The sequence below is a fragment of the Mizuhopecten yessoensis genome, unplaced genomic scaffold, assembly GCF_002113885.1.
Source record: "Mizuhopecten yessoensis strain PY_sf001 unplaced genomic scaffold, ASM211388v2 scaffold5857, whole genome shotgun sequence".
NCBI lineage: Eukaryota > Metazoa > Mollusca > Bivalvia > Pectinida > Pectinidae > Mizuhopecten > Mizuhopecten yessoensis.
The window spans coordinates 25,018-50,952 of NW_018406258.1; the positions used below are offsets into that span (position 1 = coordinate 25,018).

At 35.0% G+C, this 25,935-nt stretch overlaps 1 protein-coding gene across 1 annotated transcript in view; it reads left to right on the top strand.

Annotated features, from left to right (window-relative positions):
* LOC110451163 (neural cell adhesion molecule 1-B-like) overlaps window positions 1–25,935 on the top strand; it is a 61,615-nt gene that overhangs the window by 16,154 nt on the left and 19,526 nt on the right. Inside the window, exons 2-11 of the mRNA XM_021499026.1 lie at window positions 224–342; window positions 896–1,048; window positions 4,207–4,533; window positions 5,516–5,595; window positions 6,174–6,390; window positions 8,626–9,060; window positions 10,160–10,429; window positions 11,547–11,873; window positions 14,122–14,460; window positions 24,083–24,403. Coding sequence (XP_021354701.1) covers window positions 4,227–4,533; window positions 5,516–5,595; window positions 6,174–6,390; window positions 8,626–9,060; window positions 10,160–10,429; window positions 11,547–11,873; window positions 14,122–14,460; window positions 24,083–24,403 — 2,296 coding nt within the window. The 5' untranslated portion in view covers window positions 224–342; window positions 896–1,048; window positions 4,207–4,226. The remainder of the gene's footprint in view (window positions 1–223; window positions 343–895; window positions 1,049–4,206; window positions 4,534–5,515; window positions 5,596–6,173; window positions 6,391–8,625; window positions 9,061–10,159; window positions 10,430–11,546; window positions 11,874–14,121; window positions 14,461–24,082; window positions 24,404–25,935) is intronic.

Genomic DNA, 25,935 nt, shown 5'->3' on the forward strand with positions numbered 1-25,935 from the left:
ATATCCTAACTATTCTAGCACTAAGACTGATGTCAAGGAATCACTCTGATATATCCTAACTATTCTAGCACTAAGACTGATGTCAAGGAATCACTCTGATATATCCTAACTATTCTAGCACTAAGACTGATGTCAAGGAATCACTTTGATATATCCTAACCTTTCTAGCACTAAGACTGAGACTTTTTTGTATAGGTGTAACATGGTTATAATTCTTTTTCAGTCACTTAACTTGCAGATGGACCGTGGTACATGCACACGGTTACTTATGTAAACCCACAGAGATATATATTCACGATTTACATTTAGAGACCTGCTGCGACCACCTTACGATATATGATGGTAAGTTTTGATGTAGTATCACAACCAAAATGTCGGCTTCAAGCATACTTTTTGTTTTTCGGTTGAAACATGGATAGCTAGTAAATAAACTAGATGTGTATGTTTCAATTTAAAGTGAATTTTTATTTCAAATGTTGAATTTTCCTCCTAGAAATCTAAATATTGTAGGAAACCTCATGATAACGTCATCAGCATTGTGACATTTGTTATTTGTCTGTTTAGGTACATGCCACTAATGCAATTGCATGTAAATAAATGTACTCTCACAATGATTTGACCTTTCAGACAATTTTAACTAGATAGTATAAATCATAACAAAATATACTACTTTATAATAAATGCATGTCGTAAGCATAAGTCATGTTATGAATCGATTTTACGAAAAAGATATGAGTATAACTAAGTTTTCAAGAGGTAATCATTTTCCATCAAATTACATATTATGCAACATTATTCACTTAATCAGATACTTTTATAGCTCCTTTATCCCTTTGAGTTTTTTTCATTACAGATGTATATATTTGTTTAATTTATTAAGTTCATCTCTCTTCAGGTCCAACCGAGTCTGCCCGGATACTAGTCCGGCTTAGCGGAACCCCGCCGCCACAACTGATCAAAGCGACAGGAAACAATACCCTCATCAAGTTTACGACAGACAGTTCGGCGACAGGTCCAGGCTTTAAGCTGTCCTACAAGCACACCAAGGGTATTGCGATATGACAACACAATATTAAAACCACATGTACATTTCTTTTGCAAATACTGCTTGTTATGCTCCATACTAATATTAATAATAATTCGAGGTTTTTTATATATCGCTTTGTCATTACCTAGTTCGAAGGCCGTCTCAAAGCGGTTCACGATATACTATTTGTGGTTACAGGGCCTTTGCAACCAGCCAATATCTTTCTTAACTCCCTTGGGAGCATACAGCCGGTGCTGCCATTTCGGCACTCACAGCTAGCGATCAAAAATTCTAGTACTACTTAACCCCATACTCATTTACAGCTGAGTAGAATGGAACATGCGGAGTAAAGTATCTTGTTCAAAGATACAACACAATACCGTGACGTGACTCAAACCCGCAATCATTCGGTCACGAGCCCGGCGTCCTACCACTAGACTACGGTGCCTCCCATAATGAATAAAAACAATTTTGTGCAAAGCATTAATACCTGTTGAATATAATTGTTATTCCATTTTTAATTTGAGTGTTAATTTAAGGAAAACTCTACAACGGTGTAATAAGGAAATATCTGTAATTAATATCGATTGGCATGAAAAGGCACCAAGAAGAACTGATGAGACAGTTTTTGTATATCAACTTTAAAACCATTTTTTCGCACATTTAAGGTTTACTGGAATAAACCACCGTGTTACGATGGAAATTTCCTATTGATTTCACGAGTTGTATTTTTTTACGGAGAAAAATGTATAATTACGGAAAAAACAACGTTTGAAGTTCTGTACGAATCTCTAAAATTTCCGGAGAATCATTTTTGCCTGACCACATCTGGCACTTAAATATGCGTCTCCAATCGAATCCAGGTTATCAGATTCGACTTTGAAAGACTCTAAAAGACCCTATGTAACTTTAATAAACTCTACCAGAAAATAATCTCGAGGAGTCCATTATGGTCTACAGTGTTGAAAGGGTTAAACAGGCAGACTAAACTGGTAATTAGCTCCTGATTATCCTCAATATATATGCGCTAAAAATGCCTGAAAAATCAGAATTCATGATATTAAGCTGATTATTATTATAAAAAAGCTGCTTTTATGAAGAATTTATTATATAAATAAGTGGTATATTTTTGTTTCAATCCCAGGATGAAGTTCAATCACAAATCAGAACAAACGTATTTTATGAATTATAGATAGTATGTAAATGTAACTGGTATGCATATTTTGTATTCATAAAATCAACACGTCCTAATAATCAAATTGATCATACTGATTGCATTATACACATGGGGGCACGACCCTCACTGACCCCAATAAACCTTCAATGACCCAAATAAACCTTCAATAACCCCAGTAAACCTTCAATGACCCCAGTAAACCTTCAATGACCCCAATAAACCTTCAATGACCCAAATAAACCTTCAATAACCCCAGTAAACCTTCAATGACCCCAGTAAACCTTCAATGACCCCAATAAACCTTCAATGACCCAAATAAACCTTCAATAACCCCAGTAAACCTTCAATGACCCCAGTAAACCTTCAATGACCCCAATAAACCTTCAATGACCCAAATAAACCTTCAATAACCCCAGTAAACCTTCAATGACCCCAGTAAACCTTCAATGACCCCAATAAACTTTCAATGACCTTAATAAACCCTCAATTACCCAAATAAACCTTCAATGACCCCAATAAACCTTCAATGACCTAAATAAACCTTCAATGACCCCAGTAAACCTTCATGACCCCAATAACCCTTTAATGACCCCAATAAACCTTCAATGGCCCCAACAACCCCTCCATGACCCAATAAACCTTCAATGACCGCAGTAGACCTTCAATGACCCTAATAAACCTTCAATGAGCCCGGTAAACCTTCAATGAGACCAATAAACATTCAATGTCCCCAGTAAACCTGCAATGACCCCAATACATCTTCAATGACCCCAATAAATCTTCAATGACCCCAATAAACCTTCAATGACCCAATAAACCTTCAATGACCCCAATGAACCCTAAATAACAACAATAAACCTTAAATGACCCTAATAAATCATCAATGACCCCAATAAATATCCAACGACCCCAATAAACCTTTAATTACCCCAATAAACCTTCAGTGACCCCAATAAACCAGCAAAGACCCCAATAAACCTTCAATGACCCAAATAAACCTTCAATGACCCAAATAAACCTTCAATGACCCTAACATACCTTCAATGACCCAAATGAACCTTCAATGACCCCACTTAACCTTCAATGATCCCAATAAACCTTTAATGGCCCCAGTAAACCATCAATGACCCCAATAAACATTCAACGATCGTAAAAAACTTTCAATGACCCCAATAAACCATGAATGACCCAAATAACCCCTCCATAATCCCAAGAAACCTTCAATGACGCCAATAAACATTCAATGATCCCAATAAACCTTCAATGACCCCAATAAACCCTCAATGATCCCAATACACTTTCAATGACCTTAATAAACCCCCAATTACCCAAATAAACCTTCAATGACCCCAATAAACCTTCAATGACCCCAATAAACCTTCAATGACCCAAATAAACCTTCAATGACCCCAGTAAACCTTCAATGACCCCAATAACCCTTTAATGACCCCAATAAACCTCCAATGACCCCAGTAAACCTTCAATAACCCAAATAAACCTTCAATAACCCCAATAAACCTTCAATGACCCCAATAAACCTTTAATGACTCAAGTAAACCTTCAATGTCCCCAGTTAACCTTCAATGACCACAGTAAACCTTCAATGTCACCCAGTAAACCTTCAATGACCCCAGTAAACCTTTAATGACCCCAATAAACCTCCAATGACCCCAGGAAAACCTTCAATAACCCAAATAAACCTTCAATTACCCCAATAAACCTTCAATGACCCCAATAAACCTTTAATGACTTCAGTAAACCTTCAATGTCCCCAGTTAACCTTCAATGACCCCAGTAAACCTTCAATGTCCCCAATAAACCTTCAATGACCCCAGTAAACCTGAATATGCTTAATATAACAGAACGTGTTGGAGAGAAGTCGGTGATTATCAAAGCTACATTGATGACGTCATTATGAATTAAAATTTAATTAATGCCTCAAAAAACAACCTCACATTTTATTTCAGGGTTTGACGTTATACATATTTTTTTCATTTTCAAGCTACGCCGTCGCTTTCTAAGATGGTCACAGTGACAAAAACAGAACTCGTTGTAGAAATGTATGTGGATTTCGTATCATGCTTTCCCTACCGGTTAGTGCACTGGAGAAATGGTGATATTTCAATTCAGCAAGATGAAAGACACAACCTAACCGTGACCCCCGTCAGGGTCACCAGTGAGTATCAACCTGATGTCACGCTTGAAGGGTTCAGAGCCACACTCAGAATCCAGGACCCAGAATTACAGGACTTTGGGTTGTACAGGGTGACTGTCGGAAATTCAGAAGGCATAAGCGAAAGTTCAGTGTTCCTAGATAGAGCAACATCGGGTAAGGACAATGCATTTAATCATTATTATTAGATAGTACTGTTTGGGTGTCAAGTACATGTACATTTTTACTACTCTCATTTATAGATAAAATCATGTTTAACATTAATTTTGCCAGTGACATACATAAAGATAACTAAATAACAATTTCTCCTAGTCATAGTTTGGTGTACATAATTGTTTAATTTTTCATTTTTTCGAAGTGCGATTTGTTTTTTATATCTACCTGCAATTTGTATTATGCTTCCACAAACAAATTTGTATTTGTCTGTTAAAGATATTTTGTTTTTATTTTCAAATATATACCAACTTTTGCAACACATGTACAACAGTGTTAATTTTGGTAATGTGATATGATATTTACCGGAATTTTAGTCAAACTCAGTGACACACATTTCAATAAGAGTTTTATCAATGTTTACCTTTGATCACATGCATTTTGTGTATTTTGTTTATATATTTATTTATTCTAATATTATATATTATTATTAATTTATTCTACACACAATACATGTTTTCGGCAAGTAATATTGTCATATTGCACTTGTATCTCATAATTCCTGCAAAGGTGTTTTATTTATCAGTTATTTATTTATATATTTCGTTTATTTTGTTATACACACGATGCAATTTTTCACAATGAAATATTGTCATATTGTGGTGTTTTTTTGTGTTTTTTTATAATTCAAACAATATGCTATTCCGGACTAGCTCGATTGTTTTATTTTGCATACAATATCTTTTTACAATTCCCACTTTGCACAACTATAGAGTATCACCACAAGAAACTGTTTCGTAGCATAAAATAAAAAATAAACGCTGTTTGACTTTATTTTTTCCAGACAATATATTTTGATAATTATTTTCTATGTTCAGCGCTATTTACATTGAAAAGGTAGATGCTTCCTTATTTAGCAGTTGTAGTGATAATAAAATAAATATACTTTTCCGGACGAGCTATATTTGTTATATCTTTTTTTTAGTTCCCACTTTTCACAGCTATAGTTTATCATCCCAAGATGCTACTATCACGGTGACTTTTTCCTCCGACCCAAACTTTCAGGTAATGCCATGTTAATATTGAATCCTTTATAACTGAATATAAATAATGTATAGCAAAGCAGCGAATACACCAGAAATCCAAAAGAAAGACAAAACAAAATAAGGATATATATGATATGGACGATATTAATTATAGTTGATGCATGTACTACATTACAGAGCGGAAACCTCACGCTTACTTGTTATAATTATGATATTTAACACACTGATGTTACATTTATCACAGATATCTGGTCCCTTTAACGGCAGACTCATTGCTGTTACTGCTTTAGGTTTAATGGTAATTAATTGAAGTCAATGCGCATGTTTCATCATAGCACGGATACGTCACACTTACCTGTGATATTTTATATGATTTATATCACAATGTGATTACGTTTATCACATATATGTGGTCTATTAAAACACCAATGTATTTTGATTGTTATTACCGGTATGGGTTAAATGGTAATTAATTGTAATTAAATAACGTGCAACATCATAGCGACGATACGTCACACTTACATGATATAATATATATGATATATATATCACATCCAGTTCTTTAACACGACATTATTATTGTCGTTTCTGCTTAAGGTTGAATGGTACAAGATCCAACGCATCCTTACCGCTGAGAGTAACGTTGATATTACAACACATCGTGATGACAATGCACTAGAAACCGAGGCCACATACACAACCCTCCTGAAGTATGGAACCCCCACCGAACCCAACTACGGGAAGTATATGTGTGTCCTCAGGAACAATAATGGTACAACAGAAGTCTTCATCGATATGGGATTTCCTGAAACAGGTATTATTATTATTATTATTGGATTAGTTACTGCCCATCAGCACCAAAGAGGTCATTAGGGCAACAGGTAGCCTACCTTAAGACTTAATAAGTCAAATTCGGCAAGTTCAGTAATAAGGATGAACGCCAATGTCATTTCATTTGTATTTCTCGCGGTGTTTACGGTTTTGACCTTGAAGAATGATCTCTGCAGGCTTTCTGATTAAGCGGGCAATGTGACGAAGTTATGTTTTCCAAAAAGCTATAAAAGTGAGCCTATGCGATATCTTTCAAATCCAAAATCTTATTCATCTTCAATTATAAACAAACGCACAACAAAATATAGAAACTTTCCAGTTTTATCATCAAACGTATGCATGTAAAGTTCAGCTTTTACTAAATGATATATCTCCCATGTGTAGTACTAAGTGGAATACTGGGGGTCACCATGACACTAAATTGATCAAGGATATAAAACAACTCACAATTGATTCCTTATCAAAAACATCGATTATTAAAATTGTTACATAGCCAAGTATGTTAAGGTAAGAACTACATGGAACTATTGTTTGAGTTGCGGGCAGTGAGGTGAAGACATGTATGCCAAAAATCTATAGAATTGCGGGCAGTGTGGTGGCGGCATGTATGCCAAAAGGCTATAGAATTGCGGGTAGTGTGGTTAAGGCATGTATGCCAAAAGGCTATAGAATTGGGGGCAGTGTGGTGAAGGCATGTATGCAAAAAGCCTATAGAATTGCGGGCAGTGTGGTGAAGGCATGCATGCCAAAAGCCTATAGAATTGCGGGCAGTGTGGTTAAGGCATGCATGCCAAAAGGCTATAGAATTGCGAGCATTGTGGTTAAGGCATGTATGCCAAAAGGCTATAGAATTACGGGCAGTGTGGTGAAGGCATGTATGCCAAAAGGCTATAGAATTGCGGACAGTGTGGTTAAGGCATGTATGCCAAAAGGCTATAGAATTACGGGCAGTGTGGTTAAGGCATGTATGCTAAAAGGCTATAGAATTGCGGGCAGTGTGGTGAAGGCATGTATGCTAAAAGGCTATATCAATGATATGTAAAGTAAAACAGCTCACAATTCAACCAAAATCAAAGCACCGATTCTCACATCGTTACAGATAAGTACAGGTGAGAGCTGAAACAGCTAATATCAAGTAAATAATATGCAAAGTCTCAAGATGTGGAAGTCGACCTGTGCGTGGATAAGGGTCAATGTCACAAATAAAATGATCTAATGGGAAATAACATGATCAAAGAGTAAAATAGAACCACTTTTGCATATTACATACAAAACGACAAAACAAAGATACACATTTCCTAAATATAAGCTACGATCTGATAGGTATTGCACACTCTTCAGTTTCATATATGATAATTCTTCCGTAAAACCCCAATAAAATGTTTCAAATATCGCTTGTCATATTTAGTAAAGCATTGGTACATATCAAGAAATTAAATAATATAAAGATAAGAGAGGATCGAGAAATGACGCTGTCAAAAACCTGTCATTCGGTTAATTCACAAAACTTCTGTTTTACAACAGGTGTTCATAAAATAATCCATGCATTTGTGTAGGAACTTTATATATGTATGAAACTATAACATATTATTTAATCAAAAATAGATGAACAGTGGTACTCATTACCTGATAATAGAAATGGACATTTTAATGGCTCTTACTTTGCAATTCGCAAAGAAACTATATTATTATCTTTACGCAGAATATAGGAGCAAACATTCGCTTATTTCCTGTTAATAGGAATGGAAATTTTGAGTTCAAAATTGTGATAGTCATTTCTATCCTATATCAGTGTGTAACAAATCAGAACTTTATTTTCATCAGTGCAAACCCATCATGATGTTCTGTGAATTTGAAATGAGTTGAATGGGTTTTTTGTGATATATAATTAGTCAAATAATGAGTTTTGCTCTTTTGAGCTTAAATTTTGTTACAATTCGTCATGTACTTAGTTGTAAGGAACATCTATCTCGTCAGATCGAAGTCAAGTTTCTCATTACGTTGCAGATTAGAATGAAGAAATTCTATATACCGGGATATTTTTCGCCCTCTGCAATAAGGGTCAATTTATCATTACAATGAACATGAGTAAACCAATGTATAAGTTATAAGCGCAACCAATTTCGAAGCTATATCTTATCTTTCCAAACTCCAATCATGATGTTTTATTGGAATTTCAGCCAAGTGTTCTATTAATAAATATTTGTTTATATCACAGAACTTCCTCATTTGTTGGAGACAGCTGTTCAACAGAGTGATAAGTTTATCGTGCTAACAGTGAACTTTGACTCCAACATTGCATATCCAACGGCAACCTGGTACCATAACAATGATCAGTTGGGAACATCGGATAAATATGCTACAGAATTGAAATGGAAAAATATATCCAGTCAGGACTGGCTTCTTTATCATTATCCTCCTGTCCAAAATTCGACGAAGTTCGAATCTGTTGTGACCATGAATGTTTCAACTAACTTCCGGTACAAGTATCCGTCCATTGGTGGGAGTAGATCTTTTTCGCACCCTAACGCTAACTATACCGCGGTGTTGGCCATATACAACTTGACACAGGAGGACTTTGGTCTGTACAAGGTAGTTTTGGAGAATGGCGCTGGACTTTCTCGTAAAGTTATTGAAGTGACTGCACCAGAAGGTATTTACAAAGCATGCGTCAGAAAAAAATATATGGTATAAGGATTGAATTGTTAAAAACGTATTTCCAAATAACTTGCGTTTTTAAATACAAAATATCAAGGGTGTTGACTATATCAACAGAACAAATAGCCAAACGTACTTGCAGGGAAATCGTTTTAGAATGTAGCCATTACCAGGGTCAAGACACACTTTCAAACCAGATCAAAGAAAAATGAATTATACAATTATATGTATGGTTCTACTGACAGGGTACGGACGTATTATTTTGATTTTGAAATAATAATAGAAACATAAGATTCTTAAATAATGCGTCATGCCACGCGATTTATTTCGAAATCATTTTCAGAAACCGTTTTTTTTCTAACCATAATGGAAGTTTGGAGCTTTCAGGGGTTTGAAAAAGAGTAAATGAAGCGAAGAGTCGCTGACGTGTTTATTTAATCAGTAACCTGCTAAGGAAACTCTACTGTGACAACGTGGCAGCGATGCATCATTGAATTTACGTCTTTGTAGGTACGGCAAAGAAAACGTTTAGTATACAGGGTTAGGGTTAGGGTTTCACATTGTAGGTACGGCAAAGAAAAAGTTTAATATGCAGGGTTAGGGTTAGGGTTTAACATTATAGGTACGGCAAAGACATTGTAGGTACGGCAAAGAAAAAGTTTAATATACATTTAAAGTATGGGGTTGAGGGATATAGCAAGTTTCTGGTGACACCAGAAACTTGCTATATCCCTCAACCCCATACTTTAATTGTTTTATTATACCGATACACACTAGAGAGATAGTTTTAACTAGAAAATATTTGTAAACCATAAACTGTATAGCTTCACGTCCCAACTACCCCCTTGATGGCAATGGAGCCAAATGCTTCCGAGTTCGGTAGCAAGCTCCGTCCACCTCTCGCCTGATTGGCTCGGCGGAAATACTCGAGTGTAGGAGTGTTTAAGTTCCCAGACTAACACACGGGACTAAAACACAGTCAGGCAAAAGTGGGGATATATTCGATTTAACCAATTACTTTTATATAGAGTAAATAAAGTAGAGGTATACTTATAACAAATACTGCATATTATAACAAATGTTTTCTGTTTTAGTTTTCTATAACCACGTGTGTGATCAAGAGGATACCGTTCAACTGGTATGCCACGTCACTTCCTGTTCATCGGTCATTCAATCATGGATCCATTCCATTAATGATAGTGTTATTAGGACTTTTCAGGGTCATCAAAATGATACCACAAACACATTAACAATACCGACATGCATGCACGCGGATGCAGGCACGTACACTTGCGTGGCTACGGAAGAAGAAACCGGACGTGACGTAACGATTCATTACAATACGACAACACTCACAGTCAGAGGTAATCGACACTTCTTATAAAAGCAGCTTTATTAGCTTACGAGTTAATTGAAGTCTTTACATCTTGGATATACCTTTTCTAGGTTTATTTTGTTATTTGCGACAAGTAGGTCTAGCTTCAAGATATTTTAAATTACAAAAGTGCAAGCAAAACCGTCATGATTACCTACCCCATTGGAAAAGACTGAAGAGAGTCAAACCATGTGCTCCGGAAGGGTAAGCGTCTTCCGGTTCATCGAAAACACTCTCCAGGTAAATCAAAGTCAAACGTAATAGGCGTAATAACCTCGAAATTAGAACCGAGTTGAAAGAACACGTGTAAGCGTTGAAAAATATCTGTTAATCACACAAGATTATGATGGTGATCTATAGTCATGTTAATAATCTTTACAAATGTACTGTTTGTGGTGGTGCTTTGATAGAATAGAAGCGTAACCTATTGGGTTTTCTCGCACCTTCGTCAGGGATATCCCACGTGCAAGATTATCCCTCGCTCGTCATGTTATTTTCATACAACAATGTACATGTATTCATGAGCGCGCTAAAGCCAGTGATACACACGTACATTTTTTTTATTCTGTTCTGTCATTAAATATTTAGTTTAGATGTTGTATATTCTACACTTTGAAATACGTTTTCATCCTTGTAAGGATGGAATTTTAGGCGGAAGCATTCAATCTTAGTTTAAGTAGTAAAGAGGCAATATGAATTTGAGGGGTCGGACGGGTTACTTATAGAATATAGCGAAAATGAATAGTTTTTCAAACTGAATGTCGCGAGAAAAAATCAGTTCTATTTTCTAATGAGTCATGAGTGAGGAAACTTACAGTTGTTGTGGTAGAAATTATGTTTCTGATTAATTCAATAATAAAAACAAGCGAAGAATGACATCATGTAGCTTTAAACTTGGCACTTCCATAACATAGGCAATCACTACATCTGCTGATGTTTGTTTTCTCCCACCTAGGCAAATAGATAACACTTCACCCTATACCACCAGCCATTTAATCATGATGGATCCTGATCTACACGTGAGTAATGGGCGTTATATCAGTTTTCAGTTTTAGCGTTACAGTACGTTCAGTACTTTGCTTTATTGACAGTGTTTTGTATTCCAGCTGTCCCTGTCATACTGGCCAACTATGGGACTCTACAGAATGACCGATTGGAGATAGAAGTTCCCTTCTATTCATTTCCCTCTCACAGTCGCATCACGTGGCAACGAAACGGGGAATATCTGTTGTCATCCGGAAGTGACATCATCAGTGAGGAACCACGTTACCTTGACCTAACATTTCACGGAAAGGAACTCCAACGGGAAGGATATGTAACTAAGATAATCATACTTAGCCCTACAGCTGAAAAGTTTGGAACGTACAAAATTCAAATCACAAACGATGTGGGAACTTCTGAGGTATTCCTAGAGGTTACAAATCCAGATTATGGTGTGTATGAGTTTTTCCTTTCCTCAAACGCTTTTGTTATAAAGAAATACGGGGATTTATAAATATTTTGCCTAAATAAAACAATCTTTATTTGACCTTAGCTGTTGCGAGGACGTCGAATCTCATTCAAACAAACAAATAAAAGCGGTATAAAACTATTTTAACAAAATCATTTGTGAGGACGTCGAATCTCATAAAAACAAACAAATAAAAGCGGTATAAAAGTATCTTTACAAAATTACTTGGGTTAGGGTTAGCGTTAGGGTTTACATACAAACAAATAAAAGCGGTATAAAACTATCTTTACAAAATCATTTGTGAGGACGTCGAATCTCATAAAAACAAACAAATAAAAGCGGTATAAAAGTATCTTTACAAAATTACTTGGGTTATGGTTAGCGTTAGGGTTTACATACAAACAAATAAATAAAAGCGGTATAAAAGTATCTTTACAAAACTACTTGGGTTATGGTTAGCGTTAGGGTTTACATACAAACAAACAAATAAAAAAGGTATAAAAGTATCTTTACAAAATTACTTGTGAAAAAGGATATCAGACTATTCGGAATTTTGTTGAAATAGGGAAATTAACAAAAATGTAAAATGCGACAGGGCCTTACAAGAAATTCAAGGGTGGACATGCCATCACAACAATGACGTTCTTAACAATTGAGTTGTCCGATCAGCTATAGTTTTCTGGCCGGGCATTCCTACAAATGTATCAGAAACGAAATTAAGGGGAGGTAACTTTATGCTTTGAAAAACTACATAGGAATTATGTTGTGGTTTGTCTGCAGTGAGACAGGGATCCTTAAATGTTAGAATACAAAATACAGCAGATAATAAAAGTCAATCTGAAAACCTAGAGACCAAAATATTTCTTGAAAAAAATTGACGGGGGCATTGTCGAATAAATAATGTGGTATGATATAGCTAAATTATCATTTAAAACATTTTGTTGGATAACTTTCATTTTAATGTTCTCAAATCGGATTAAAGATGAAATGTTCCCTTTTGTTTTAATCATCCTTTACTATTCCATGTTTTGAATTCCTCAATATTATGATACCGGCTAGCAATAATATTAGAGAGAGAAAACGATTCAATAAAACGGAAAGTAATTTAATGTAAATTAGTTTGTAGTTCTATGTGTCTATTGTCTGACCACTGCAAGACTAAACTCATCATCACACACTATATATATTGACTGTTCGTATCAACTATACCACATCATATTAATATTTAGTTCATTGTAGTTAATCTGATAATAAATATTCAACATTATCAAATATATTTTTCGAAAAATCTTTATATAGAAAATAGATATAAAAAGCTTGACAGAGAAATGCCGACCATGTCATAAAAAGCCTGAACAGGTCTTAAAAGTAAGCCAGAGTGCAAAGTTGTGGAATGCCAACTTGCAGGAAAGCACTCGCTTTGAAAAGTACACACTTAACTAATTTCAGTGAAACATATTTCCTGTGTGTAGGTCTTGAGAGCTTAAAATACGCGAGTAAACTATCGTGCTAATTGATATATGTTAATTGTAAATCCTTTTTTTTTACATTAGCTAAACATACTATGTATCTGTTTTTATTACCAAACCCGGTTACTCGGTCCGAACATTTTTCAAGCTACCGGTTACTCAAATTCGTCCGGTTTGACAACGTTAATAAAAATTAAAAATAAATTGTTTGTAAAAGATATACATTGCAGTGGTTTTTTTCTGGGTTTTTTTTCCTGTTTTTTGTTTGTTTCCAATTTTAACACGAGACATAATAATAAATGCAATATTGAATGCATAAAACTTTTTCTCTTCTTTGGTTTTGCCTCTCAGCTTTGATGAGGTTTCATTACAAGTTAGATATTGAAATTATCAGCTTGATATTACCAATATCTTAACCAAATTGTAGGTGCAAATCGGTTGTGGTTTAATGTGTGCGCTTTTCTTACGTTGGTATTTTTGCACCATTGACTAATCAAAAAGATTCTTCCTAATTACTGCCTCAAAATCATTAATGTTTCTTGTCAGATCAGAGGAGTGTTAAATGAGTTGTTTTGGTACTTCTTTGGTTTTATTCTCTAAAATATTAAATTAACGTCACAACTGATAACAGCAGAATATGGTAGGGTTGCATTTTTAAGCAAATTCAAAATGGCACACACCCGATTTGATACCAGATTTTACACACTTTTCTATAATAATATACTTTGCTTTTTTAACGTTTTAATTAATTTGCTTGTCTAGCCGAACCAGTGATTTCTTATGACGTCATCGTGTCATATGAAGGAAATTCTGCTCTCTTAAATTTGACCTTCACCTCCTACTACCCTTACCTCAGTGTGAAGTGGTTCTTCAGAGGCGAGGAGGTACAGAAAAACCACCCAGCCAACAAGTTCTTAATCCAGACTGACCCCTCAAGAAACGAAACTGACCCACGTCCTGCAGTGCGAATAACTGATATGAAGTCTTCTATCCTGACCGTCATGAGCGTAACAGAAGAGGATTGTGGGAAATATCAAGCTATGGTTTCAAACGAGGCTGGTCAGGCGGTAATACCTGTGACTTTACATAAACAGGAATACGGTAAGTAAACAGCCGACAATGACGACAGATATTGGAACTACAGGGGTGTCAGCGTTTCAGTTGACAGATTTCGCGTTTTCATTCCGTTTTCATTCCATTCCATTCGCGTTTTCATTTCATTCCGTTCTTAAGATTCAATTCGTTCCGTTTCCGTCGCAGACTGTTTTTATCGTTCCGTTTTGCATCGTTCCATTGAAAACCCGCTCCACCCTAATCGTTCCGTTTCGCTCCGTCCCGTCGCCAAATCGAGATTTCGTTTGTTACGTTCTTGTTCCATTTCATTCCATCGGCTAGGCGTTGTATATTGACGTGAAACAAAATGGCGGTAGTAACAGAGGCAGCCTCAAAAACTTATCGACTCAGTTTTTTCAGACAACTCTACATGATTTTTCGATTTTTGTTGAACAATGCCTGTTATATTGAATTTCGTCGAATTTCAGGCTTAACGTACATTAATCGAACATACTTAATTCATACGAGTGTGACCACGGACTTAGATAGCGAAAGGTAACATTACCAGTGGTTATACGTTTGCTGTGACCCTTATCAGTATAACATGCATATGTGAATTTAGACATTTAAAATGAATGATGTAGGCCAAACGAACTGTGCGGCTGAAGTTGCAGGATATTACCATCTCGGGGGGTGGGGGGGGGGGGGGGTAGTATAATGGGGATTAATAATTAGCATCCTCCTTTTATCTCTATTTGGCAGACCCACTAGAAAGATTTTGATACCATTATTATCATATAGGCCTATACTTTTTTAATTAAAAACTAATCTGAACACCTTATTTTAGGTCCAAATATAGCTGTAATAAATTCTCAGGTCCCTGCATGTGCACAGCAGTTGTCAGTCAGAAGTTCTGTTAATAATAAATGTTAAAATAAAAAATACCTCTAATATTATGCTCTCAAGTACCAAGCATATAATTGTCATTGAGCAATTAGAGGTTTATTTTTCTTCACTCTTATTAAGAATTATTAACATAAATTCAGACTCGTTTGACCACATCATGATTATAAAAACCATCATAGTCAGTACAGTAAACCTAGTTCAGCAGATTCGATAAGGTCGGTCTGGAATTTCAACCTGACTTCTGAACTCTAGATGGGCACTCGGATTAATTGAGCTAACTGGTTGCCAGCGATCCACATAATTCAGTTCCGCTTACATACATTCCTCCCATAGTCTTTGACTCCGAGGACGTATACAAGATACTTATATGGATATTGCTAACAGACCAAGATTCAAACCTATGACCTTCAAACTGTTAGACATGACAATATTAACCAAAAGCTTTCTGGTCCCTGGTGATTGACCCAGTCAAATGCCGCAACATTTTAAAGCATCAATTTGATAGTGATTTTGTCTGTGTTTAAGAAAGCTATCAACATTATAATCCTGTAACACGTAACACGCATGTAATGACTGTACATGTTTTTCAAGGAAAAAATAGTGTACAGAATTTTGAAAACCGAGAACATTCTGCACTGTAAATTTGTAGCATTACAAATACAAGATAACATCATTAAAAATAATGTTCGAGAGGAAACAATTAATATAGTGTTCAGTTTAACATACAGTTCTATATGCCAAAACCAGCTAAAGACGATAAATGCCATTTTAAGAAGCACCCTAGTTTCATTTCATTTACAAGTTAGGTAGTAAACAAAAAAACTAAATATTCAAAAATTACATTTCTTATTGCATTCCTAGGCCTGTTATTTCGAGAGAAAAAACAATCAAATCTATTACATGCAAATAGGACTACGTTACTGTGATGTGAAATTGCTAAAGCAGAAGAAAGGACATGTTATACAAATATTGATTTCACATTTGATTTGCCCTATTAAGCTGAGCCTAGGAGCTAGTTACCTATAGAGTGTGACAACTCATTTCATCGCTTATTAGTTCCCCACAGGTTCCTGAGGGAGGGGGGGGGGGGGNTCCATCTGTCCATCCAGCCGTCTTTCCGTCCGTCCGAGAAGTTTGTCCGGGGCATATCTTCCATACGTTTACACCTGGAGAAACCAGTTTTGTTGTACAAGGACATCTTGGGATGGCGGAGTGCAAAGTGCAAGAAAAATGTCACTACAATTATTTGTCCAGGGCACATCTTTTATACTATTTCACCTGGTGTAACCAGATTTAGTGTACAATGACATCTTGGGATGGTGGAGTGCACAGTCCAAGAATTAGGTTACCGTCACCTATGACTTGACCTTTGACCTTTACTTTTGAAAATGTTTTTCTTGGGCATATCTTCTATACTATATCACATGGAGTATTCAGATTTGGTGTACGAGGACATCTTGGGATGGCAGTGTGCAAGAATTAGGTCACTATGAAGTATGACTTGACCTTTGACCTTTAATTTTCAAAAAGTTTGTCTGGGGCATATCTTCTATACTATTTCACCTGGAGTAACCTGGATAGTGGAGTACAAGATGTTGGTCATTATGACTCACTGTGACCTATGCTTCCTGGCATAAATAATCACCGGTGGGGGCCTATGAAAAGCATTGTAATACTTTGCCTTGTTGTTTTGAAAATGCAACACATTACTTTTTCAGCTAATATTTATAGGTTTCAGCGAGACTTTCCTTATTAATTACCATTATCTAGGGAGTTTGGAATTCAGTTTTATTCATCAAATCAGTCTCAATATGTCACACTGTATGACATTAAAAAAATAATCATAAATTGGAGAGTCTGGTGAAAATGACAGCTAAAGTAAAGGCTACAGACAGTTAAGTTATATTATGTATGCCCATCAAAACTTTGATTGGACGTATTATGGTTAAATATTGATTGATTTTAATGAAACTTGGTAAGCATGTACAATTTACAAAGACTGAGCAAGTTTAAAGCTGAGTAAAATCTGTGAATTATTAATTAGCATAATGTCCTCTGATTGGTTGGTTGGTTTAAGTTTTCTTTATTACAACCATGACAGGATTTTGATGAAACTTGTCAATATTTATGTTATTAAAAACAAAGACTAAATTTGAATTTTAGCAAAAACTGTACATAATTAATTAGCACCCTTAGTTTCCGCAAGCTAATTCGCTTAAATGTCATTCAAATTTAATCAAACTTTATAATCATGTACAATATACAAAGACCGTGGCTAACTCTGAAGTTCAGCCATATATGCATATAATTAATAAGCGTACTTATATTATGTCCCGATTGTTTTGGAACTTGGTCAATATTTTATTTAATAGAAAGGCGAAGGCTTTTGAAGTATTCATCGATGAGAAGCTTCAGGTTTCGTATTCCGTTTCAAACCTTCTGGTTTAAAATTGCCTTGTATGATATCACTGTCATCTACTAAAGGTCTACTCAGTTGGAGCATTTTTCATTCAGAAATATTTTATAAGTTCTCACCAGAGACATATAAAGCCATAGCAGTATATTCGTCTCTGTTCTCACAACATACTAGGCCCTCTCCCGACAGCATGCATGTATACTATACACTAAGTTTGATAACCCGTGATGGTGACACATTTGTAAAACTGGAATTTATCTTAATCATTCTGAAGTTTAAAAAATAAAACTGACAGTCTGGCCGAATCCTTAAAAACTCTCTGGTTATGAATTGACATTTAACAAGACTGCGTATTTAACCGGAGAGACAAAAATTGAATGGTTAACCACGGAATTAGATTAGTCTATCTAAGTCCGTGGGTTAACCGATAGTTTCGTCTTTTGCTATATTATTTGATATTGCAATAAAGGACGAAGCACATTTTCTGACTGACTGACTGACATAAGCTTTCATCAAAAGATCAATATCCACAAACATTCTTTTGATCTTATAGCCTAAATATTTTGTCCGCATTTTAAATTGTGAAAGCTGCGCTGGCAAAATTTAAAGTGAGTATCGAACTATACACTTCGATTGTTTCAGCTTAAATTGATACGTATTGATATGTGCTGTATAGTGCACAAGCTTATATTGATACGTTTTATTTGCCAGCACCTCATCATGAAAAGACTTTATGACTTTATGACAAAATTTGAAATTAAGTTTGAAATTTTGACTAAGCTAAGATCAACATCTTGAGTGGATCATAAAACGTGCTAAGCAAAATCTTAGCTGAGACTGAACTTAGGTCAAAAATAATCGTTGTCAAAGAAACGCGCGCGCCGAATTGTGTATTTACGGTATTTATAGGAACTCTTCAACGCGGGAAACCACGTTGTTGTCGGTACACATAAAACAAGATGGATAAGAGAAAGACTACAGAGTATATTGGGCGAATTTAACTGGATTACGGATTACGAAGTTGTTTTCGGAGCAAGAAATGGTCAACAATTAAAGCCTGCTGTTCCAAAGGCTGGATGACACAGTCGAAAAAGAATCAGAAGAAAAAAGTGAAAAAAATCTAATAACGTACTCTCGGGCGCGCAAAAACCTCCAAGGACACTCTGAGGACACTCATTACTCCGAGGACACTCATTAGGGTGACCCGCCATCATATGCCACAAGGCCGTTTATTTTTTTATATAGTAATATGGTGGAGGTCATTTTAAAGCGTTGTTCAAGGGATTGCCAGTTCAGGGTTTGGAGCATTTCTGTAACGCTACTGGTGTAGTTATAGCGCCCAAGGGTGTACCTGGCGGCTTTTCTCTGCACCATTTCAACCTTATGGGTAAGATTTGCCTGCCATGGATCCCAGATGGGGCTACATTATTCAATGTGTGGGCGGACATAAGTTTTATATGCTAACTATTTTGTTTTTACATTGGTGGTTTTAATGTTTCTCCGAATGAACCTTAGGGATGAATTGACCTTGTTGGTAATGTCGTTGATGTGGGTGTTCCATGAAACGTTTTTAGTGATAGTTAAGTCCAGGTTTTTAGCCGAATCTGTTTGCTTTAGAATTTGTACATGGAAAATGTACTTACACTTTGTGTGTCAGTCTTTTCTTTGAGATGTGTAGAATTTCACATTTATCAGGGTTGGAGGACATTAACCAAGTTTGTTCCCACTTTTCCAGAAAATTTAAGTCGTTTTGTAGTGATTCTGCATCAGAGTCGGATAAAACAGTTACATAGACAATAGTGTCGTCTGCAAACAGTCTAACTTGGCTTGTGATAGAGTCTGGTATATCATTTATATAGATTAGGAAAAGGCAGGGCCCCATGACTGAGCCTTGGGGGACTCCAAAGCGGACAGGACAGGACGAAGATTTGGTGTTACTTACAGCAACTTTCTAACTACGGTCAAGGAAAAAATTTTGGACCCAAGCAACGATTTTGCTGTGAATGCCAAAACGAATGAGTTTTAGAATGAGTCGGGCATGGTCGACTTTGTTGAACGCCTTTGTTTGATGACTTAGATTATTATAGATGTCTGAGGTAAAAGCAAGAAGTTGTGTTTCACAGTTACGTTTCATAAATGTTTACCGAAACATGTCATTACATGTACATCATACATGTAAATTTCTTTATGATTAAAGAAGACTATGATAAAAGGTATTTTTTTATAAACAGAGGTTAATATTTGCTTGTTTTAGACACTCTAGATAACAAGTTAGGAATTATTTCAAGAGTGAGGGATATGGTTCATACGATTCGTCCTCTCCCCCCTCCTTATTTTGAGTTACAAATTTTGGTGTATAACCATAATTATATTATAAATATTGAGATAAGATACAAGTTGCAGGTAAAACATTGAAATTGACCCTTCCAAATTTCTTTTAATTTTACAAAGAAAGGCCCATCTAAGTTTTGATAATTCGTATTTCTTATATCATAGTTTAAGGAAATTAATGAAAATAACACATAGCCATCACTTTCGGATAATATTGATGTTTCATTTAGTGATGAGATGAAGTCATGAGTCAATGGCGAGGTCAAAATGATCTTTTTACATTTGAGATATATATTTAATTGAAATTGTCAAAAAAAAGTTAAACTTGCTTCTATATCTCATATAATTTTCATGAATTTCACGGTCAATATATGAATGCCAGTATCATACAAACTTATCCTCAACCATACCATTTTTACACAAAAATATTATTTTTGTATTTTCAGTTCATATTTCAACTAAAATTGTCCCAGTGTTACCAGTCTGCCATCATATTTGAGGCCACATTGCAGCAACAGATTCACCAGACGTGTAGGACATCAAAGAGGAAGCAGTCATAATCTCATCTCGGAGTGTGTCAAACAAGTCAACATTTAACTACATCTCCTAAATTCCTTCAAATAGAACACTCTTCTATGGTTACTAAGCTGTGATATATACTCAGCAAATAATGAAAGGTTAACATGTTACCTTGCAGAACACCAGAATAATATTGATTATAATTTGTCGTTTTAGTGACTAGTGAGTTTGGTAAGAATATCTTCACTGATGAGCAGTATTTAAAATTATATAACTGGATAGTTTAAAGCGCAGTATTCCCTCTCAAAACCCTTTTCAGATGAAAATTCACGAGATTTTTGCTTACCTCTGTTATCCATCTGTCTGGTGTCAACGTTTTACTTTAAACAACTTCTTCTCAACAACCAAAAGGCCCAGGATGTTGATATTTTGGTGGTGAAATGTTGAGATGAATGATCTTGACTTATATTCAAGGTTACAAAAAACAGGAGGCATAGGGTGGGGATATTAAGCAATTAACATGCTAGAACGAGGGGATATGATGTATGTGGAATTGAATGACATTGACTAGCCTTCAGGGCCACAGGTCAAATGTGTAAAATCTTTTAAAATAAATGACTGATTCTGAATATCAAGAAATCTTGGGTGATGATATTAAGCCAATAACATACTGGGATGAAGGGTTATAAAATATATTCAAATGAACTTAGGGTGATTGCATTTAGGCACTTACATGCTATGATAATGGGCTGTCTAGTTTATTCAAATGAATGATCTTGACGCAATTTCAGGACCATTTAAATTTGTTAAAACATTTTATTGACTTTTACGTAAAAGAAGAGGCTGGCTAAAGTTCATGACATTTTGTGATGTAAGTTAAAGGTTTAAATCAATATTATGTGTTTGAAGTGAATAAATGGCTATAACAACCATCTTAGTTCAGATTAAAAACAAAATGTTCAAATCTTCCAACAAAGATTCACAAAGATAAAAAAAAAAGGGGGGTAGAGCAATAAGATCTGCCAAAAAGCCCCCAAACAAGCATAGTCTGATTTGACTTTCTTTTTGATAAACATTTGTTTTTTTCCAAAAGCTTGAAAAATTCAAAATAAAATTCCAGGTGAGCTATCAAGGACCCTTGAACCTCTTGTTTGTGAATAAAGCGAATAAATTTCTTGGCAAATTATGTATTTAACCAGTAGGTAGACTAATTGAGTTATTCAAAGTGACTATGTAAATTGTATTTAAGCATTCATGTTTTGATATTTTATATTTTTTTACTATTCCTTATGTATATATAAATCTTTAGTCACATTGTTATGGAATATTTTTGATCACATTTCCTAACAAATGTGAAATCTTTCTATATAAAAATCATACCATAAGGATATCGCATATTGTTATTTGAGTTGTTTCAGACTCTAAGCCATAATTTATTTTTTTATGGGAAAGGAAACCTACATTAGATACTATTCAATTATAGCCTTTGGTTGAAGTCGACGCCTGGATTTATTGACCTTAGAAAAGATATATTAACCGAGGATGCAGTGGGTTCGTTTGGAGACACGTCATAATTCAATGTTTAGAAACACCCAGTCCTTCAACAAAAATCACACGCTCCAAGTCAATATTGTTTTTATCGGTGGACACGTGATGCACTTCTGGCCAATCACTTGTCGGGGAACATTATGAAAGAAAGAATTACAACTGATTTCACCTGTATATCAATATCATTATTACTAAAAATGTTCTGAAAATCTGTTTGAAATATATGGTGATTTCTTATTTTGAGTGATTCCATGATGATGTTCAGTTGTTATTTACATGTATTACTATAGTGCCATATTTAGCCAATAAAATGTTGAATTATCCTCTCAAATTATGTTAATTTTCTATTCAATTAAAGAGTTCCACATTGTTTATCATGTTTATCTAGCTGCATTTATTGATATTCATGTTTAACAAAAAGGCAATGAGCTGGTATGAGTTTTTCTTTTTAAAATTTCTTTATTGAGATAAAGAACAATATATGTTGAGGAGTTGTGGAAATTCTTAGTACCATATGTTTTTATGACACTGTCAACTGATTCACACTATAAAGCCGACATTAGCAACAGTTTCATTTTCTTGTTGAGCGCTATTCCTTCAGTGCCTTTTACTTTAACACCCGATATCTTTCCAAAATTCCTTTCAAAAGTCTTGGTCAAATCATTCTTGGATTGAAACTTAGCTGCTTATTTTGGTATTCTTCTTATTACAATAACAATAATAACCATCCCTATAGAAGTACGTGTTTTGGTGTAAATAATAATAAGTTTTAGAATATCCCGATGATACATGTACGCCTTTTGATCAAGCTTGCTGAGGCTGGTATTACATAGAAATTATAATTATAGAAATATACTTGTTGCTTAAAAGAATATTTTCTCAGATATCCATGGAATAGTGTGCTATGATATATCTGGAAAGATTATGCATATCTATGAGATCATGGTTGTTCTTGGACTATCAGCCTTTTTCATACATCTCGCGTTTCGTTTCGCCTACTTTCAATCCACTCCGTTCCTGTGAGAAAAGCATGTTTCGTTCCGTTCTATTCGCATTTCTTTCCAAACAGTAAAACTATTTTCGTTCCGTTCCGTTAAGGCCTTGTTTCATTCCGTTTTCATTCCGTTCTCGTTGCGTTTTCATTGTGTTTTCATTCCATTCCGTTTGTCAACTGAAACGCTGACACTCCTGTAACATATAAGGATTGAACGGCATTTGTTTCATTATCATGTATGAACGCCAATCAGTTACACGCATGTTTGCCTTCATACCGGCATGTTCATTGGAAATATGCCGTTCAAACTTTACTTTCATGTTCTAATGTTTATATATTATTGACGTAAACAAAGATGTTCCTTATATTTTCGATATTGATATGTCTGTGTTGTTATTACAAACGAGATTCCTGGAACAGCCTAACGTCGCCAAAATGTTTGCTTCTAACTGTTGTCTCAAGTTAATCGTGGCAGAAGGAGGAACTTCAAATTGGCACTAATCTGATGGCGTTCATAGCGCTATAGACGCTATTTCTTATAGTACTGTTGATATAGGAACTTGCAGTTGAAATGAAAATATATCTACCTAACATGTCCAGGAATAAAAATAAGATATGGAAAGTAAGGATTACAGATAGGTTCGCATTTGTATGCTGATATACGTATTATACAACTTGATCAAGCTCATATATATTCTCAATCGTTCGTTACGATCAGCTTGGATTCGCTTAGGAATTTGAAAATGTAGTTAAACAATGGAAGGAATACAGATTGGTTAAAATACAGACATAAGACAATTTGGACAAACGCATATATTCTCGAAACAAACAAGTAAGTCTCATTTTAAACGTTCAGGGAATTGTTTCTCAATATATATTGTTAAATGTATCTATTCTTTGCTTTGGCTTTTGATTTATCTGAAGTTTGACTAAGTGTATTTTAATGTCTTTAACAGATATTCCTACTGTGGTCGGGAAATTGGGTACGAATAAAGAAGACACAACTACGGAAATATTTGCTTCCTTCTATTCTTATCCAAGCTACAGAGACATCAGGTGGTTTAAAGAAGGCACAGAGATATCCTGGGATTCGTCAAAATACCGCATCGCTAACGAGGATATCGACATTGAGATCTCGTCCAATGGAGAAACTATCGTGAGAACAGGAACCCAAACGAGGCTGAATATGACATCATTAAACAACAATGAATATGGACTTTATACCGTACAGATATACAATGATGTTGGCATGACGGAGCGATCGATAACACTGGATGGTAGGCCTTACTTATATTTTGTCGTCATCAGTCTATAAAAGCCCGAACATTACATAGCTATCTCTTTAGATTTGTTTAAGTTGTCGCAAAAATTACTGAATGGTAATCTTTTTAATGGTTGTTGTTTCGAGGTAAAAGGAAACACTTAATGACTACTTCGTCCTTTTAGGACAGTAAATATGAACTTTGCTATTAATATTTATTCATGGATAAAAGGCAAAGTAAAATGAATACAAGACACATATAAAATAATACATGACCTAGATAAGATGCGAGATACTTTTAGGTAAGAAGTATTATCATTAGATGAGTTGAAAAGCTTACACGAATCGAATTTAAAAAAGTGTTATAGCTGTTTAGGGAATATAAAAAGCATATATACATCATAGCACTAATGCATGGATATGATACATAAGATGAGCATTACATACCATAGAGAGGATAATATAAGATGATCACTACCTATCATCGAGAGGATAATTTCCGCTGAGAACTACATATCATAGAGAGGATTATATAAGGTGATCACTACCTATCATAGAGAGGATTATATAAGTGGGCACTACATACCATAGAGAGGATAATATAAGATGATCACTACCTATCATAGAGAGGATAATTTAAGATGAGAACTACATATCATAGAGAGGATTATATAAGGTGATCACTACCTATCATAGAGAGGATAATTTAAGATGAGCACTACTTATCATAGAGAGGATAATTTAAGATGAGCAGTACATATCATAGACAATATAATATAAGATGAACACTACATATCACAGAGAGGATAATAATAAGTGAGCATTACATAACATAAAGAGGATAATAATAAGTGAGCATTACATAACATAAAGAGGATAATATACGACGAGCACTACATATCATGGAGGAGATAATATACGATGAGCACAACATATCATAGACAGATAAAAAGATTAGCACTCCATATTATAGATGGGATAATATAATATGAGCACTACATATCATAGAGAGGATTATATAAGATGAGCATTACATATCATATTGAGGATAATATAAGATGAGAACTACATATCATAGAGAGGATAATATAAGATGAGCATTACATATCACAGATAGGACAATATAAGATGAGCATTTCATATCATAGAGAGGATAATATAAGATGAGCACTTCATATCATAGACAGGATAATATTAGATTTGCACTAGATATCACATTAAGGATAATAAAAGATGAGCACATCATATCATAGAGAGGATTATATAAGATGAGGACTACATATCATAGTGAGGATAATATAAGATGAGCACTACATATCATAGAGAGGATTATATAAGATGAGGACTACATATCATAGTGAGGATAATATAAGATGAGCACTACATATCATAGACAAGATAATATAAGATGGGCACTACTTATCATAGAGAGTATAATATAAGATGAGCATTACATATCATAGAGAGGATCATATAAGATGGGCATTACTTATCATAGAGAGTATAATATAAGATGAGCACTACATATCATAGACAAGATAATATAAG